General features: G+C 43.3%; 1 protein-coding gene across 5 annotated transcripts in view; it reads right to left on the bottom strand.

The window, feature by feature from the left end:
- Nucleotides 1–16,852, bottom strand: part of VWA3A (von Willebrand factor A domain containing 3A) — a 46,912-nt gene that overhangs the window by 4,701 nt on the left and 25,359 nt on the right. For 4 of the 5 annotated variants that reach the window (XM_083711315.1, XM_083711314.1, XM_083711316.1 and 1 more), the window contains 12 exons: nucleotides 16,214–16,358; nucleotides 15,355–15,547; nucleotides 14,096–14,166; nucleotides 12,629–12,787; nucleotides 12,112–12,202; nucleotides 10,553–10,666; nucleotides 8,602–8,699; nucleotides 8,064–8,216; nucleotides 4,945–5,053; nucleotides 2,977–3,121; nucleotides 1,008–1,152; nucleotides 475–626 (listed from right to left, as the gene is read on the bottom strand). In XM_083711315.1, the coding sequence (XP_083567441.1) occupies nucleotides 475–626; nucleotides 1,008–1,152; nucleotides 2,977–3,121; nucleotides 4,945–5,053; nucleotides 8,064–8,216; nucleotides 8,602–8,699; nucleotides 10,553–10,666; nucleotides 12,112–12,202; nucleotides 12,629–12,787; nucleotides 14,096–14,166; nucleotides 15,355–15,547; nucleotides 16,214–16,358 (1,575 nt within the window). The remainder of the gene's footprint in view (nucleotides 1–474; nucleotides 627–1,007; nucleotides 1,153–2,976; nucleotides 3,122–4,944; nucleotides 5,054–8,063; nucleotides 8,217–8,601; nucleotides 8,700–10,552; nucleotides 10,667–12,111; nucleotides 12,203–12,628; nucleotides 12,788–14,095; nucleotides 14,167–15,354; nucleotides 15,548–16,213; nucleotides 16,359–16,852) is intronic. The other variant, XM_083711318.1, reaches the window with a different exon arrangement.

Here is a 16,852-nt window from a genome sequence, read left to right as displayed (position 1 = left end):
TCCCTGGGACCATTAAGAGTGAGGTTCGTTCTTGGTTTTTGTTTATTAAGCACAAAACAAATTGTTAAACATTTAAATGAATGCACTTTATTAAAATAATATTGGACCCCTGTGGTTTTCTATTTACCAATCTCTCACTGTTAGTGAGAATTCTGAGCATGTTCAGACTGCCTGAGTTTCTCCCCGACCCCATAAAGGTACACCTCTCTCTTTTTGCTAGTTCTGTGAACCTTGAATTGTCCCAAAGCCTGCTGATCCCTCCCTCTTGTGCATGGATGATGCAGTTTGGGGAAACTTTCGAAACCAGTGCAGCTCCAGTCCTAACCTTACAGATCATGCAGTTTTAAGTGGAAGACCTCGTGGAAATGGAGAACACTCTGTTCAATTGCCAGTTTCATCCATGTTTTCCCTCATGTCAACCAAAAAAAAAAAAGTTTAGAAAGCCAACTTTTTCCCCAGCAAAGCAGAACATACCTGTCTGAGCAATTAAACGAAATAGTGTGGATTATAATTGCTCGTTTCTTCAAAAGCATTTCAATTTCTTTCAGGACCAAACTGCAGCTGGTGTCTGGTTTTCCATCAGTCAGAACGTACAAAGCCTTAACGTCCGGAAGGCTGAAAGCTCTCTGAAAGAGCAGAATGGCATAACCTATATAATAATCAGGCTATGCAGAAGCACAATATGGTGAAATATAGTTCACCCCACAGGCAATCAGGGGGAATAATTGGCTCTTTCTAGCTGTCTATGCTTCGCAGCTTTGTTTGCACAATGCTAAACCTAACTCTTTGAATGGCTTAGTCACTGCCCTTCCTCCAAGCTCAACAAGTCACAAACAAAATGGTGGACCCTCATTTGGAATTTTCTAGGAGGCGGAAACTTCCAGCAGAACAGAGATGGAGCGACAGTAATAGCTGCCTGCCAGCTATTAGGTCTTCAGTAGGGAGACACCCGCTCTCTGCCACAGGGACCCTGGTGCATACAGAAGGCTCTGCCCTGCTTAACAAACCCGTAAAGCCTTGAGAATGGATGTATTCCCATGAGCGTGAAATGTTGACAGCCACTGTACAGCGTCATAGCATGTTTCGTTTGTGGCCTCCACAAGGCACTCCTGCCAAACGTCAACATCTTCGGCAAAGCTGATGAGACTGAACCTGATGAGAAAGAGGTGTGTCCGTCAAAACATTAAGCCAGCTAAGACTGCCATATCAACTACGGAGCTGAGAAAAGCCCAGCTTTCAACGTTCAACTGGCATGCAAAATCTGTTGGGCAAAAGAAAACATTTGGCTCCACCCACAAGCTTTTTGGCATGAAATGTGCCTCTATCTAAGCTGGTTGCCTAATGCCCAGGCAGGCGTTCCTGAGGCTGTAGTTAATTTTCTGCTAAAAACAAAACCACTGGGTTTGGTCTGGACATAAAGACAGAGGTTACCATTAAACATGGCTGATGACGCCCAGCTCTCTCTCTCTCCTTTTCATCCAACACAGGAGAAGCACCAGGGGCCTAGTCTACTTCTTCATCCAGTTTGTCGCAGGATCTTCCTCTGCCCTTTGTGTGGTGGCTATTGTGTGGTGCTGGACCTTGCTATGGTTAACTGTTGGTTGCTGTATTCAAGGCCCAGTAGGAATTTGCCCAAGGGACATATTGACTCTGTCCTTTGCTTTCACCTACCTCATAGCAATTGTTACAACTTTGGTGGTTAAGGCATTGGGTAAGTCTTTGGTGGAGGGGAGGTTGTAGCCTGCAGGTGTATCTCATTAAAGGCATCCAGGAGAACCTGCTTCTGTCCAGAAGCCCAGGTGGGGCTAGTGCCATAGCACTCCTCAAGATGGCAACCCTGCAAGGGGTACCTATTTGATATGTGTCATTAGGTCCTCTTTGCCTTGGGTTGACCCCAAACAGTAAACCTCAGTAGGCTGCCTAATGCTCAAACGGTTTCCCAATGCCTTGCCAAACCTTTTCATATGTAATCAATAAAGTCATGGCCTGATTTGACCTAAGCTACTTGTCCTATGTAATCACTGCCGTTGGTCCTGGGGGGGTGGGGGCGCCTGATTTATGCAATGATACTAACCTCATTAAGGCTTGCACAAGAGTGTTAAAAGGATATGGCGCAAGATGCCTGCACTGATTAAAAACCGAAAAGAAAAAAGGATTATTTATGCCATGAAATTATAATCTCCTATGGGAATCTCCCACACGTGTGGGTGGAGAACTGGAGATAGCAATCCCTCCTAACTGAGTTACTGAAATTGAAACATGCCATCGTGCAGTAGCTGGTGGAAACAGGCATGGTTGTATCAAAACAAAATAAAAAAAATTCCTCCCAGTAGCACCTTAGAGACCAACTAAGTTTGTTATTGGTATGAGCTTTCTTCAGATACATCTTAGAAGGACCAAAACACAAGCCAGTCACTACATGTAATTAAATCAATATTTTATCCTTTCTGAGAAGAAACACTTGAGGAAAGCTATATGAGAGCATTTGAATATCCATAAGGGGGCTACTTTGGTGGGAAATCAAGTTGATACCCCAAAGCAGGGTCCTCTCAATGACACATTTTTTCTAATCTTAAATTCAGTTCTCCACATTTCCGCAGCAATTTGCGGATTCTTAAAAAAAACTAAAAATCAAAAAAATCCTCATGAAAATTCTTCAGCATTTTAGTGCAAATTTCACATTTTATACATTTTTTGTATATAGTCTTGATTTATGCACATATTTTTGTAAGCAATTTCTCTTCCTATAATGCATGCTATTTTCACAAATATATTCATTTTTGTGCAGGTTTCCCCCTAATATATGTATTTTGGTAAACAATGGATGGAGAACTGCATTGCAAAATTTGGATACGTGTGAATTTATAAGCATGGCTGTGTTTCGGTTTTCAAATTGTTTCGGAAAGTGCAAATTCGATAAGTTCGCCATTCTTGCGTTTCTCCCTCATTTTAAGGTCACCTCTGCACCTTCCTTACTTCACATTATTCTTCCTCAGCTGTTCCCAGATAAGAGAAGTGAGCTCTTTTGCGACCTCCTGCAAAGAACGGTCCATGGAACCAGACGTATCAATCAGGATGCAAACATTCGCTTCCAAAACAACACCAAACAATCGGCGACTACCTATTTTTTTAAAAAAAGAAATAAAATGAGCAGGTAGGCTGCACATTCAGATGGGGGGTGGCGTTATTGCATTTGTTTTCGTGTTTATAATGTCACTGCTTCTGTCCCAATTTGTAAGGTTCCTTTCACTCCACAACACCCTTAGTTTTTGTAACACAGGGGAATTGAAGGCCATTATGGGCTGAGCTGACATGCATTTTACAAAACACAAAACTCAACTGAGTGTGTTTGCACACAGATGATGTGGGGGTGGGTGGAACTGAACAGCCGCAGGACAGTGAATCCCATCCCTAGTCACCACTGCATCTAGCTTGTCTCTCAGCTTAGTAATTAAACTCAAGTGGCCTTGCACTGGTTACCATCTTTAGGTCTTCATTTCTCACTATAGTTTTTTTTAAAAAATGACAGCGATAATATTAATTAATAATAAACTGTTGGAAAATACGCGCCCGGGAAGGGTGCCAGCTTCCCAAGACACTGGGGCTTCTCTCCGGTGGTCACTCTCTGGCTGGAATCCTCCCTCAGTCCAGAGAGACCAGTGATAAGCGAACCCTCCCTTCTGAGAGGAGCACACTCGCCTTCTTCTGGCATTCCATCACAGAAGAAAGAGACAGCCTGTAGTCTACTCACTACTTTATGAAGACTGTACAAGCATGACTGCTCTCCTGAGCAGCAGAACACAAGAGTCTCCGACTCGACTCAAGCTTCGACTCAGAAGCGAAAGCAACACTCCGGTTACAATGAGAACTGGCAGAGACTTTCTGTCTCACACTCAGAGACATCACATGATGTCAACAATGTAGCTGCTGTTCGCAGCTGGAGGGAACTGAAATCCCAACATAAATTTCATGTGAGCTATGGGCTATTGAAACGGTGGAAGCCAACTTGCAAATAATTATCACCTCTCCTTTGTAATTTCTGTCTCAAAACTATTGCAATGGCAGAATGTTAGCTGTTCTCATGCAATGTCTTAAGAAAGGGGCAATGTTGATCTTGTCTTTTGGTCAAACTCTGCTTCCTATGAACACCCCTGGAATGTTAAGTGTGCTTTCTCCATGAATCCTTTGGCTGGCCACTCCATGGTGGAAGAGTCAGCTCTAGGGGTGTGGCTGTAAGAGCAGCTGCTGCTGCTGCCACCACACACAAAAAAAGCCTTCTCTCCGTTAGGTTTAGAGCAGAGATGTGTCCTTTAGGGCTAGTGGGTCAAGAAGATCAACAGCTGGAGGAGCCACAGTCAATGACAGGCAGAGGCAACTAATTCTAGTTTTGTTCCCATCCTCCTTCATCGTTTATAACATTAAAAAATGTGTTATTAAAATGTGACACCAGAGGCCATTTCAGAGCAGCGAGCCCCCGGCAAAGGGAAACTGCTATTAAACATTATAGAACATTATATTTTATAACGTTTAGAAGATCAATGTAGATCCAGCCTGAGAGGCAGTGCTGCCTCCTGAAGTGACTCAAGGTTGGCTGGGGAGTAATATATACCCATCCAATTTTGTCAAAATATCTATTATCTTCTTTATACATGAAGAATTACTGGGGGGACTGTAGAAGGCAATTTGTGGGTGAGACGGAGATAAAGTTTAGTACACTGAGTAGAGCTCTGGCTTTGAGCAGGACAACACTGAGTTCAAAATCTTGCTTAATCGCAAACACCTTGGATTATCTTGGACCACTTAATTCTCTCTCAGCCTCAATCCATTATCTAGTGAAAGGAAACTTCCCTCCCAAGGCTGCGTGAATTAGCTTTGTATCCTAGGGCAATAAACAGATATTATTCAACACTGCAGCGACTTCTCCTTCTTAGAGGTAGTACACACCTGACAGAAGCCACTGGACTCTTCGAAGATAGCACCGCAACACTCTCTCCATCTGTTCAATGTACACTTCCAGGTCCTTGGGCTGAATCTGCAGATGTTTGACAATTCCCTAAAAACACAGTTTGCATTTTGTCACTACAGATGTGCAGATATACAGTGGTACCTCCATTTATGAACTTAATTCGTTCCAGCGGTCCGTTCCTAACCTGGAACCATTCTTATCCTGTGGCACGCTTTTGCTAATGGGGCCTCCCACTGCTGCCGCACCGCCAGCGTGTGACTTCCACTCACATCCCCGGGCAAGGTTTGCTACCCAGAAGACCTACTTCCAGGTTAGCGGAACTCGTTACCCAAAGAGTTTATAAGGAGGACAGTACAGTGGTAAGGAGGACAGTACGGTACAGAAGGCGGTGAAGGTCCTGTGTGAGTGCCTGGAGGCGGTTGGAGGATGGATGGCGGCTAACAGATTGAGGTTGAATCCTGACAAGACAGAAGTACTGTTTTGGGGGGACAGGGGGCTGGCAGGGGGGTTCCCTGGTCCTGAATGGGGTAATTGTGCCCCTGAAGGACCAGGTGCACAGCCTGGGAGTCATTTTGGACTCACAGCTATCCATGGAGGCGCAGGTTAATTCTGTGTCCAGGGCGGCTGTCTACCAGCTCCACTTGGTATGCAGGCTAAGACCCTACCTGCCCGCAGACTGTCTCGCCAGAGTGGTGCATGCTCTAGTTATCTCCTGCTTGGACTACTGCAATGCACTCTACGTGGGGCTACCTTTGAAGGTGACCCAGAAACTGCAATTAATCCAGAATGCGGCAGCTAGATCTGCATCGGCTCCCAGTACGTTTCCGAGCACAATTCAAAGTGTTGGTGCTGACCTTTAAAGCCCTAAATGGCCTCGGTCCTGTATACCTGAAGGAGTGTCTCCACCCCCATCATTCAGCCCGGACACTGAGATCCAGCGCTGAGGGCCTTCTGGCGGTTCCCTCATTGCGAGAAGTGAGGTTACAGGGAACAAGACAGAGGGCCTTCTTGGTAGTGGCGCCCACCCTGTGGAACACCCTCCCTTCAGATGTGAAGGAAATAAGCAGCTATCCTAGCTTTAAAAGACATCTGAAGGCAGCCCTGTTTAGGGAAGTTTTTAATATTTAATGCTGTATTGTTTTTAACATTTGATTGGGAGCCACCCAGAGTGGCTGGGGGAACTCAGCCAGATGGGCAGGGTATAAATAAATTATTATTATTATTATTATTATTATTATTATTATTATTATTATTATGAAGCTGAGGTTCCACTGTAATGTTAAATTAAGGTCATGTCAGATATCTATAGGTTAGACAGGCTAGAAGTTCCTGATGGACTACATGGAATTGGCGGAAATGACTGGCAGAATCCGAGACCAGGGAGAAGAGTCGGTGGAAGAAGACTGGAAAAAGTTTAAAGACTATTTACGGAAATACTGTAAAATTAATGAATGTTAGGAAAATGTTGGAATGAAGTTATATGGCTTTAGTAGAAATGTTATAAGGAATTAAGGATAAAAAGATTAATAGAGTATTAAAGGGAAAATAAGGTTAGAATGTGTTAAGATAATTATAGGATTAAAAATAGAGGAAGATGGAAAGGAATTGCTGGAAAAATTAATAGAAGTAGAATACAAAAAGGGAGGTGTAAGGAGGTCGTGGGAATAAGTGAATGAAAGAGAAGATATTGAAATTTTTTGATGTGTTTTAAACTGTGTTTGTTTTGTTTTGTTAGTTTAATGTTAGTGTTTTGTTAGTGTAATGTAGTGTGTGTGTTTTTTGTCAGGGAACTGACATCGGAGCCAGAAGTGGAGGCAGGGCTCCCAAGCGATGCCAGAGAAGGGCCAAGCAGGGAGAGAGGGAACTCATCGGCTGGGGAAGGAAATCAGTGTAACACCAGGGATAAAGGGGGGCAGTTGGGGGAATCAGAGAGGGGTCTCCAGGACTCTTCGCTGGAGACCAGCGGGGAGAGCACAGGTCCTCCTCTGCCCACACCCACCCTGCGCAGAAGACTTCCGCGCAGGGAAAGTAGGTGTAGACTTGACGTCAAAGAGCTTTTGTGCTGGAAGAAGTTTAAGAAACGCCCACTGACGGATTCTGCTAGCGACTGAACAGCCACGAAGTGAAGGGCTGTCCAGTCAGGTAAGGTTTAACCAGCCTACCTAGCCAGGTGTGGTGGCAACTTACGCACGAGCAACCCCCATACATTCATTACATTTTTTGTATTGTATTGTATTGTATTGTATTGTATTGTATTGTATTGTATTGTTTTTATTTTTTGTAGTGTTTAAATTGTTGGAAAAGGTAATAAATATTATCTTAAAAAATAATAGACAGGGTAGAAGTTCCTAGACTTGGGTGATCATGTTAAATTACCTGGGTGCATTCGGGAAAGGGTGCAGGCAAACTTGAGGGAGGGTAGCTGGTGGTGGGAGTTGAGGGTTATAGGCCTGACCATGTTCTTCATTAACCGATTGGGTGAAAAATCTATTTTCAATTGTTCACTGTGCCATCTTGAAAATAATTCATTTGAGAGCCAAGCTATGCACAGGAATATTAATTAATAACTCTTCTTTTAAGTGCATAGGGATAAAGAACACCTTTGTTGGTCCCATGGCCAAGAGAAATAGGTCCCAAATCTTGCATATTGGCTCCTTCTACATCCCATACCCTCCAACATTTCTCCGATGAAAATAGGGACATCTTAAGGAAAAGCGGGACATTATGGGATCAAATCAAAACAGCTTCTCTAAATCAGGGATGTCCCTGGAAAATAGGGACATTTTGCAGCGTCTGACATCCAAGTTCTTACTCCCATTTCCTTTCAGTAGCTTTGCCAGGGTCACAATGGGGTCTCCCGTTTCTTGAAAAATTCAGCCACATCTTTGGAGCCAGAAAGAAGATGGCTCAAGTATTTCATGAAAACATTGTTTTTATATACAACAGCAGCTTATTCTATGATTTCAAAAAGGCCAGCGTAAATTTGACTGGAACACAGAAAACCACATTGAAAGATGTCATCAAAGCAGAAGTCTAGGTAACTGGCAGAAATAAGACATTTTTGTACCACAATAGGAGGAAAAGCCATAGGACTTACGTGGATCTCCACGCTTGGGAAGATGTCACAGTATTTTGCTGAGACTTGCTTGTGCAAAGATGCCACCATTTCCTTCTGATGCACACACTCAGGTCCAAAAACAAGGCTGGGCAAGTCTAACTTCAATTTCTTTATACTGAATCTGCTCAGCCACTTTTTGAGAGAAAGGAGGACAAAATAATAACTATGCTCAACCATCTTATTTATTCAGAAAGTTATTACCCCCTCCCACCCCCTCCACAAGGCAGGTGCAGCTTACAGATATAAATTGCAACATACAAACAACCATAATGCCAACCAATAAAGCACAAATGTATCAAACTAAAGATTATATGTTTAGGATGTATATCAGTCAAAGACATACTGCAGCCCTAGGCTTCTTTGGAGAGAAGGGCAGGATATGAAATGAGTGAAGGAATAAAATGAAGAACACTCAATGCTTCCACAGCAATTCATATCAAAGTGGTAAAATCAATAAGGAATCTAGTGGTGTTTTCAGGCCCGACAGAGCTATCTCTTTAGAAATTATGAATCATACCGCTTTACTGGAGCATATCTCTTCTTCAAATGGCAAAACAGGAACAGGAATCTGCTTCTTCACATTTTTCGTGTTTGAATATTTTTTATAAACTGCACCTAGGAAAAAAAGAAGCTGCAGTGTTCCACTCTGGGCAAAAATATGTTTCATGCCTAAAAAATATGGCATGCCATATGCTGGTGGAGGCACATATACAGTGGTGCCTCGCAAGACAAAATGATGTCATTTTGAGCGTCTGCGCATGCGCGAGCAGCGAAACCTGGAAGTAACGCACTCCGTTACTTCTGGGTCTCCGTGGAGCGCAACCCAAAAATATTCACCCTGAAGCTACTTCAACCCGAGTTATGACTGTATCTACTTCCTACCTAATATAAGAGCTCTACCAGTGGGTGGCGCTGTGGGTTAAACCACAGAGCCTAGGACTTGCCGATCAGAAGGTCGGCGGTTCGAATCCCCACGATGGGGTGAGCTCCCATTGTTCGGTCCCTGCTCCTGCCAACCTAGCAATTCGAAAGCACGTCAAAGTGCAAGTAGATAAATAGGTACCGCTCTGGTGGGAAGGTAAACGGCGTTTCTGTGCGCTGCTCTGGTTCGCCAGAAGCGGCTTAGTCATGCTGACCACATGACCCGGAAGCTGTACGCTGGCTCCCTCGGCCAATAAAGCGAGATGAGCGCCGCAATCCCAGAGTCAGCCATGACTGGATCTAATGGTCAGGGGTCCCTTTACCCCTTTACCTTTACCATATCACACCAAGGATCCATCCAGTGCCCCACTTCCCCAAATGGCCAGCCAGATGCTTCTTGAAATCACTTAAGCATGAAGGCAACAACCTTCCCCCATGTCCCATGTCTGGAACAGAAATCAATGCAACTAACACAATTGGTTTTTGCTGTTGCTTTCAGTCCGCAAACAATATGTCATTGATTGCATCCTCTGCACTGAAATGAATGGGGTGGAATAATGTAATGACTTTACCAAATTATTTGCATAAATGGCTTAATTTCACCACATCAGACAGCAAGAGAAATAATCTAGGTTTTGGCAGAAGACAAACTGCAGGGGAATGGAAACAGTGCTGCATGTGACAAATACACGATGGAATGGAAGATGATGTCTTCCATCATCCCAATTTGGCTCTACTAGAGGATTTGCTAGAGGTGAGTCAAGCATTCTTAGGTGAAAAGCTGCAGACTCAAAACTGGATGTTGAAATCCCTGATAAGCTCCACCCCTAGTTTCACGGGAGTAGAACAAGGAGAGCCCATCTTGATAGGACTGACAGCTGCCTCTCCTTCAAGTCATCTGAGAATCACCACCACCACCAAAATTCCCTTTTAGTCATCTTGTAACGTTATTTCAGATTACTTTTAGGGGTGACAACAGTCACCACGAAAGCTGTTGGCCACCTCTCCCCCCCCCTCCCATAGTTTTGTCCACCTCCCACCCTGAATAATAGCTGAAATTCTCCCCTCTGCTGCCATTCCACCACTTGCAAATAGGGCTCAGCCAAAGAATTTCCAGTGATAAATCTCATTTGAATTAAAGTCATAGCACTTTAAGTGGCGTCAAAAAGCAACGTACGTGTAGGCTGTAAACAGGACCTAGTGTGGTGCTGAAGACATAACCCAACAAATGCTTCTAAAACACTAACCCAGCGGTTCTCAACCTGTGGGTCCCCAGATGTTGTTGAACTACAACTCCCATCATCCCAGAGCTCAGGGATGATGGGAGTTGTAGTCCAATAACATCTGGGGACCCACAGGTTGAGAAATGCTGCCCTAACCCCTCTTCTCACTCCTCTGACACCTGAAATGCCTCCCCTCTAGCACACTCAATTGCTATTGGAACAAGTCAGAGAAAAGGAGAAAATCTGCAGTGAAACTCCTCATTATCAAAGTTTTAAAACTGCTGGTTTAGTAAGAAAAGGACTACACACCCTGGGGATACCCACCTACTTTTTTCCCTTTGTCAGCATAAAATAACAAGAGAGAAACCTCTGGACGCTTCTTTGACTTGAAGTTGTGTTTCTTTTTTCTGCTTGTCAGATAAATTTCCTTTGAAGGTACTGCAACACAAGGGCAAATAATAATTATTATTTTTCTATTTAACCTAAGAATGCAATGCTTATCAGAATATTAATTTATCATCATCATCATCTCTGGCAGGGTTTAAATCATGGGGCTGTGGAGAGGGGGTCCCCCAAGCTACAGTGTTAGCAAACTATGGAGAAGGTCATCATTTGGCACTGAAGCCCAGCTCCCAAAGTTCAAACACTGCCTTGATTTGGCTGCTTTAAGCAGTGCTTTTTTCCTGGGGGGACGCAGGAGTACGCATACCCCTAAATATTTTGTGAATCTAAGTCTGGCCTCATTGAGGGGCAGTATTTCAATATGAGTAGGAAAATGAGAATACCCCTAAACATTTTTTTTTTAAGGGGAAAAAAAAGCACTGACTTTAAATATCAAGATTCCCTTTTTGGAAACAAAGATGAAAAGGGTAAGGTAAGGCTCAGATGGATTCACAAAGGAATACTGCAGAAAACTTGTACTGCGGAACTCGTGACAGATAGGTAGCCGTGTTGGTCTGCCATAGTCAAAACAAAAAAATTCCTTCCAGTAGCACCTTAAAGACCAACTAAGTCAGTTCTTGGTATGAGCTTTCCAAGTTAGTTCTTCATACCAAGAACTAACTTAGTTGGTCTTTAAGGTGCTACTGGAAGGAATTTTTTTTGCGGAACTTGTGGACAGTGTGAGATAAATATACTATTAATATGAGGGACACTGTTGCCCTAAACTCTTCTCTTAGCCACAGTTATAACTTGCTTTTTCAGCCCTTTGTGAGACCCTTGACTCACAAACATCAGTCAAAGAAATATGCAGTCAAATGTTTTCTTTAACTGTTAATGACAGTAGGACCACCTACTGTTTCAATTATGAAACAGTTTTCCTAAACACAGCAAGCCTTGAAACAATTTTTTAGCTTTCATTCCACCTGGAGCAGTAGGGCCCATGACACTGGTTTCCACCGGCCTTCTTCCCCTACTTGAGCTGGTTACTAGGGCTTATGCACTGGATCCAGGATCATTGGGGAGGGGATCCTGGCTTCAGCTGAGTTGAGTGGAATCAGCCCCAGATCACCACAGGCTCTGTTGGGCCACTGAGTGAGATGTTCCTTAAAGCATCCTGGGCCTAAGTTGGGCATGCCTACATCTTGGGTTTACCCAACTCAGTCCTACTCAGAGTAGATCCATTGAAAACAATGAACCTAAGTTAGTCATGCCCATTAACTTGAATGGTACCACTCTTGAGTTGGACTAGAAACTGGATGCAAACCATACATTATCAAGAGCCAATTCTTCTCCAGACGCCTCACACACTTCATCCAGCCTTAGTCAGCAGGCTTTGCTATTTCATCAAGCTGGTAGTAAACAAAGCTTGAAACAACAAATATATCTATTTGTAATCATGCAAGCAATAGCAATTCAAATCCATGGGCTTAATTTACACACACCTGGAGGAATTTCCGCTTTGGCACTTGGTGGACGCCATAGGAGAGCTTTCATCGTGCCATTTCTGGCCCCATCGAGCTGGTCTCTGAAGTTCTAAAAAGGCACAGACAACATCTGAGAAAACCTTCCGCCACTTTTCCCCTGCCTACCAGCATGCTACGTGGTTCTTATTTTCAAAACCGCTTTTGGGATACCACAATGGCAACAATTATGCAACCAGATTGCCTGGACACACAGGTCACACCTGTGCTGAGACAACTGCTCTGGTTGCCAGCCAGCTACCAGGTCATATTTAAGGTCTTCTTGTTTACTTGGCCCTGTATAGACCTGTATGACCTGCACTCAACCCTATCACAGAGCAGCAACACACACACACACACACACACACACACACACACACACACGGCATTTTCAGCTTTCGTCCTTGTATTGTAGAATCATAGAAGCCAACTCCTAGGGACATGGTTAGTGGCACTGATGAAGGCAGTTTTCATCTTAAAATACCAAACAGTGTCATACCATTCTGGCAAGAGTGAGGGCAGTTGGCTTTGGAAATGGTAGCCTCTGTGGTCTATTCTTCTTCTGTGTTTCTAGCATTGTTAGGTCTCCTTCAGGCATCAACTGATTAGCCAAATGACTTCCTGAACGCTGCTTTAAGGATCCCACTAGTAAGGCACACTGAAAAACAGAAGGGATAGGAAAGGTTTAGACTTTCCCTGGAAAGCAAATGCAGTGGGGGGGGAGGGAAGCCTTATCAGTTTCTATTAGGACTGAACTCAAAAGGAAATAGCTAATGTATTGCCTTCAGATGGGCAAAATGGGGTGGGGTCCCATTCCACTTGGAGAAATACAACAGAGAACCACACATACACATCCTCTTCTGATGTGCCTTATGCATCAATAAAAAAATATTTCTTGTTCTCTCTTCCGATATGGCCTATGTTTTATTATTATTTTGATCACTGTCTCTTTGCATTTGTATTGGAACACTGAACATAGTTTGTTCTTGTTTCAATCTGGTTGTTAGCTGTCTTGTAGGGCCAAACCTGACAATGGAACGTAAGCTAGGAATTTAAAAAATCATCATCATTGTCACCATCAACATTAGATGTTGTTCCCAAGCCATCAATTATCATCAACACAGAAGGATGTTTTCATTCCCAAGTCATCCATATCATCATTGTCCATGAACCTAAGAGGATGCAGTTCCTATGTCATTGCAAATTTGGAAATTCACCTTTCCATTTCACGTTTTATGGGTTTAACAATGGAACACCAGCCTACTCAGGCTGTCACCAAACTGATGGCCACCAATGTGGATAGATTTACAAGGGGATGAAACAGAGGCCACATCCACACCATACATTTAAAGCACTCTTATCCCAATTTAATAGTCATGCCTTCCCCCAAAAGGATCTTGGGAATGTAGTTTGCTAAGGGTTATGAGCATTGTTAGAAGACAATGCTCCATTACCACCCACCACCCAAATGTTACAGTTCCCTGGGAAGATTGCTAAACCATTCTGGGAACTGTATCTCTGTGAGGAGAATAGAGGTCTTCTAACAACTCACAGTATCTTTAATAAACCACAACTCCCAGGGTTCTCTGGGAGGGGGAAGCCATGACCATTAAAATGGTATAAGCACCTGGTGAGGATATGGCCAAATTAATGGAAGATATTAATGGCTACTCATCATGACAACTATGTACTACCTTCAATATAGGAGGCAGTATGCCCCCCAAGTCCCAGTTGAGGGAACACAAGTGGGAGAGGTCTATTGCATTCATGTTGTGCTGCCCATACATGTCTGGTTGGTCAATGTGGGTAACAGGATGCTGGACCAACTAGGGTTTGATGTGGTCCAGAATAGGTCTTCTTAAGTTCTTAAATGTGAAGCAGATCCTGTACATGACTGAACAAATGCATCCCGTTCAACCTAACAAACACAGCACCCATTTCAGAAGAAGAATATCTGAACGTATACCTTGTGAGAATAGTTGACAGCTTTTTCCATTTCAGATAGGATAATGCTGATATCATCACTTTCATAGATGCCTAACAGGAGGAGAGAAAAGAAGAGCAAAAAGGTGGGCAGAAGGCATGTCCTTAAATTCCCAGCGTTTAATTTTTTTTAATAGATCAGTAAGCAACTGCAACATGGAGAAGCATATTGATCATTGATAGTCCCAGACCCATTTCTGTTGAAACATTGTAGGGTTGAGTTGTTGTTGTTGTTCGTTTCATTTCTATACCACCTTATATTTTTAAGAAAAAATAATCTCAAAGTGGCTTACAACCCACATTAAAACATCAAATAAAACAACCCAAAATGAAACTTTACTGAAGAAAGTTAAGTGTACGATCAAGGCAACTAAAATATCATCTTTTAAAAAAATCTCAAAATAAAACATGGCGAAAGGAAGTCAAATATAAACCAGCATAATTAGCAAGAGAATAAAATATTATCATATGCATAGGACATATCTGCTGCTGTTGCTGCCAATCCTGCCTATGGTGGTTCATGGCGGGCAGCGGCTGTGGAAGCTCAGGCTCAATGACCTGGGTCTGCACTAAGAGGCAGCCAAGAGGGTCTCTTGCCTCTTCAGCAGACTCAGCTTTTGTAGCTGGAGCTGAATAAGGATGGGAGCGTGAGCAAGTAAAGGAAAAGGTCTTCTAAAAGTGAAAGGAGGTCCCAGTAGGGTTGCAGAAGATTCCCAGTTCAAGTTCAAAACCATGTGTACAGTTTGTGAGCAAGTGGAGAATCGCAACAACCTGCCCTTCACCCTAAGGTCTCAAGGTGGGTCACAACAATTTAATTTAATCTATCTGATAATATTTCTATATTGCTTACATTAAAAGTAATCCCACAGCAGTTTACATATACATTGAATCAGTGTTACAGATAACTGGGCAGAAGGTACAGGGCTATCATTTCAGGAAAGCCCAAGTAAACAAGTTTTTACTAAATGCTGGGCAGTCACTATCTTCTGAATAAAACTATACCATCTGTACTGCTGCAGGTTGCAGCTTTATCAGCAAGGTTTCCTCCATTGATCTTAGGAAAGGTAGTCAGTCCTTTAGCATCCCAGACACTGGAGATCCTGAGAAATACACTGTGTGTCTCAGGGCTCCTTGGGCCAGAGATACATGCCATTTAAGACACAGCATTAAAAACAGTTTAAAACAAACTGCAATCCTAAAAATGCATGTCACAAACAAACAAAACATTTGAACATCACATACCTGTTTCTCCAAACCAATGAAACCGACCATTGGCAGTCTGGGCGAATTCTTTACAAATCACAGCCGTTTCATCCAGACTTGCATAACGCGGCGGGATATCATCAAGGGAGAAACCGTCGACGCTGAACAGACAGACATGCAGCTTCAAGTCACAGCCGCCACAGACCTCAGCCAGGTAAGAACAGATGGCATGCTGGAAGGCAAGAATATAAGCCATCGGAACCACTTGGGAGTACTGCTTGATGATTCAACAATTTTAGCATTTGTATAGCGCTCACAGTCATCACAGTCTGTAAGGCAAGGTGGGAATCCTTTTCCAAACTGAGGGCTGCATTTCCTCATCTGCAATTTTCTGGAGGCTGGTTGCCATGAGAGGCAAGGTGGGCAGAGCAGCCAGAGTGACTCTGTACAGTAGTACCGGCAATAGCCAGTGGTTGATGCACACATCTCTCTACCCTGGCAAGTAAGAGGCATTGCACCACTCAAAGACACATTCTCGCCAGGCAAAAAAGTACTGAAGGAATGCACAGAGAAGGGGCAGCGAGGGGCGTGGCCTGAGAAGAATTGCATAGTCTGCATACAGAAGCCTGGAGGTTAAAACTGGCCCCTTGGTCAAACTTAACATAGAGCACACAGCACAAGCCCTGTGAGACAGAACCACCTTAGAGTCAAGGGGGCCATCTCACCCGCAGCCGCCTGGAGTTGGCTCCTGTGCTTAGAATGCATGTAGGAGAACACGTGTTTGAATACATACAGGTGTCAAAGTCTCTCTGCAAGTGCAAAGCTAGCATGCAATAGTTCTGACAATCTAACAAGCAGCTCTGGGCAGATGGTAAGCTGGTTTGGGGATTTTACCCACCTTCTCTTGGTCGGGGACTCCAGTCGTGAGCAGGTAAATGCTTTGAGACTTATGCTTGTCTTTATCTTTAAAGTCTATCTCCACAGCTCTTCTAAGCGCAGTCATAAGATTTCTAGTGCCTTCACACTGAAGGGTCAGTACCCAGCTAGAAGAGGAGTTGAACAATTTTTTAATTTTATTTTTAAATGCCCAAGTATCATCAAAACACTAACCATGGCTTCCAAACATTTTGTGACTGCCATGCTGGCTCGTGCTAACAATCCTAGGGCAAACTCAGGTAGGGATAACAACAACAACAACAACAACAACAATAATAATTTATTATTTATACCCCGCCCATCTGGCTGGGTTTCCCCAGTCACTCTTGGCGGCTTCCAACAGAATATTAAAATAGAATAATCTATTAAACATTAAAAGCTTCCCTAAGCAGGACTGCCTTCAGATGTCTTCTAAAAGTCTAAAAGATTTCTGCTCTGGTCCACATTTGCCACATTGCTGTTTCCATTCAGCTGCAGTTCAGCTTCTGAGTGAAAAGATGTTATATGTCACAGATATTGACATAATTAGTTATGTAGATAATTATGCAATTATTATGCAATTCCACACCGTTCATTTCAGTGCAAAGGAAACACAATACAA

Source organism: Podarcis gaigeae, assembly GCF_964106915.1.
Source record: "Podarcis gaigeae genome assembly, chromosome: 14".
Taxonomy (NCBI): Eukaryota; Metazoa; Chordata; class Lepidosauria; order Squamata; family Lacertidae; genus Podarcis; species Podarcis gaigeae.
This window is presented reverse-complemented; position numbering and strand designations above follow the sequence as displayed.